This window comes from Phytophthora parasitica, assembly GCF_000247585.1.
Source record: "Phytophthora parasitica INRA-310 unplaced genomic scaffold supercont2.166, whole genome shotgun sequence".
Classification (NCBI taxonomy): Eukaryota; Oomycota; class Peronosporomycetes; order Peronosporales; family Peronosporaceae; genus Phytophthora; species Phytophthora nicotianae.
The window spans coordinates 43,680-44,299 of record NW_008649152.1 but is presented as its reverse complement, the minus strand read 5'-3'; the positions used below and the strand labels follow the sequence as shown (position 1 = coordinate 44,299).

Sequence of the window (620 nt, the reverse complement as noted above, 5' to 3'; positions counted from 1 at the left end):
AAAAAATAGTGTTGCTAGATGAAGTAAGCCCAAAAGGTTTGGCACTTGAATTCTTGGCGGCAAAGTTACAACGCACCATCACCACGTCGACTTAGGCGTGAAACCTTTAAGGTATTTGTCGTACATTATTCCAAATCCCTCTTCGGTGATAACTCTCGATGTCATTCGGTCGCCGTTTTGGAGGTTTAACCCCATTTCCCAGGACATAAACTCTTCTCTTGCAGACCAATGTTGGTCAGTACAGCCTCCAGTTAATCCTGAATCATTGTGCTCACACTGAATGTGCGATCTTCATCATCGTTGCCATGACTGACTGCCTCGCTGATCTGCCCCAATTTGAGTACATGTACCTGATCGGGCGGCGTAAATATGAAAGGGTCGTGTGGACGCTTTCATCGGTAGTTGGAATGGTTCAGCAGCCTGCTATGATGCAGGAGGAGAAGATATAGGACAAACACGTGCCTTCTTGGGATCTTCAATTTCATGGAGCTTAAATCATACAAAAGTATACTACGCATTTCGGGGCCAGGTGCAAAATGACATAGCAGTAAATTACTGCTATGCCTGGTACTAGTGATAGCCCTTTCTGAGGTGAGGGTGTTTACATTAGCAACTTTCGC

General features: G+C 45.2%; 1 protein-coding gene across 1 annotated transcript in view; it reads right to left on the bottom strand.

Moving 5' to 3' along the window:
- The window catches only part of PPTG_24700 (hypothetical protein), a gene marked incomplete at both ends in the record, with an annotated part of 612 nt that extends 447 nt beyond the window's left edge, over window positions 1–165 (bottom strand). Inside the window, 2 exons of the mRNA XM_008918258.1 lie at window positions 3–52; window positions 125–165. Of these exons, the coding sequence (XP_008916506.1) occupies window positions 3–52; window positions 125–165 (91 nt within the window). The remainder of the gene's footprint in view (window positions 1–2; window positions 53–124) is intronic.
- Between the last annotated feature and the right edge of the window lie 455 nt (window positions 166–620).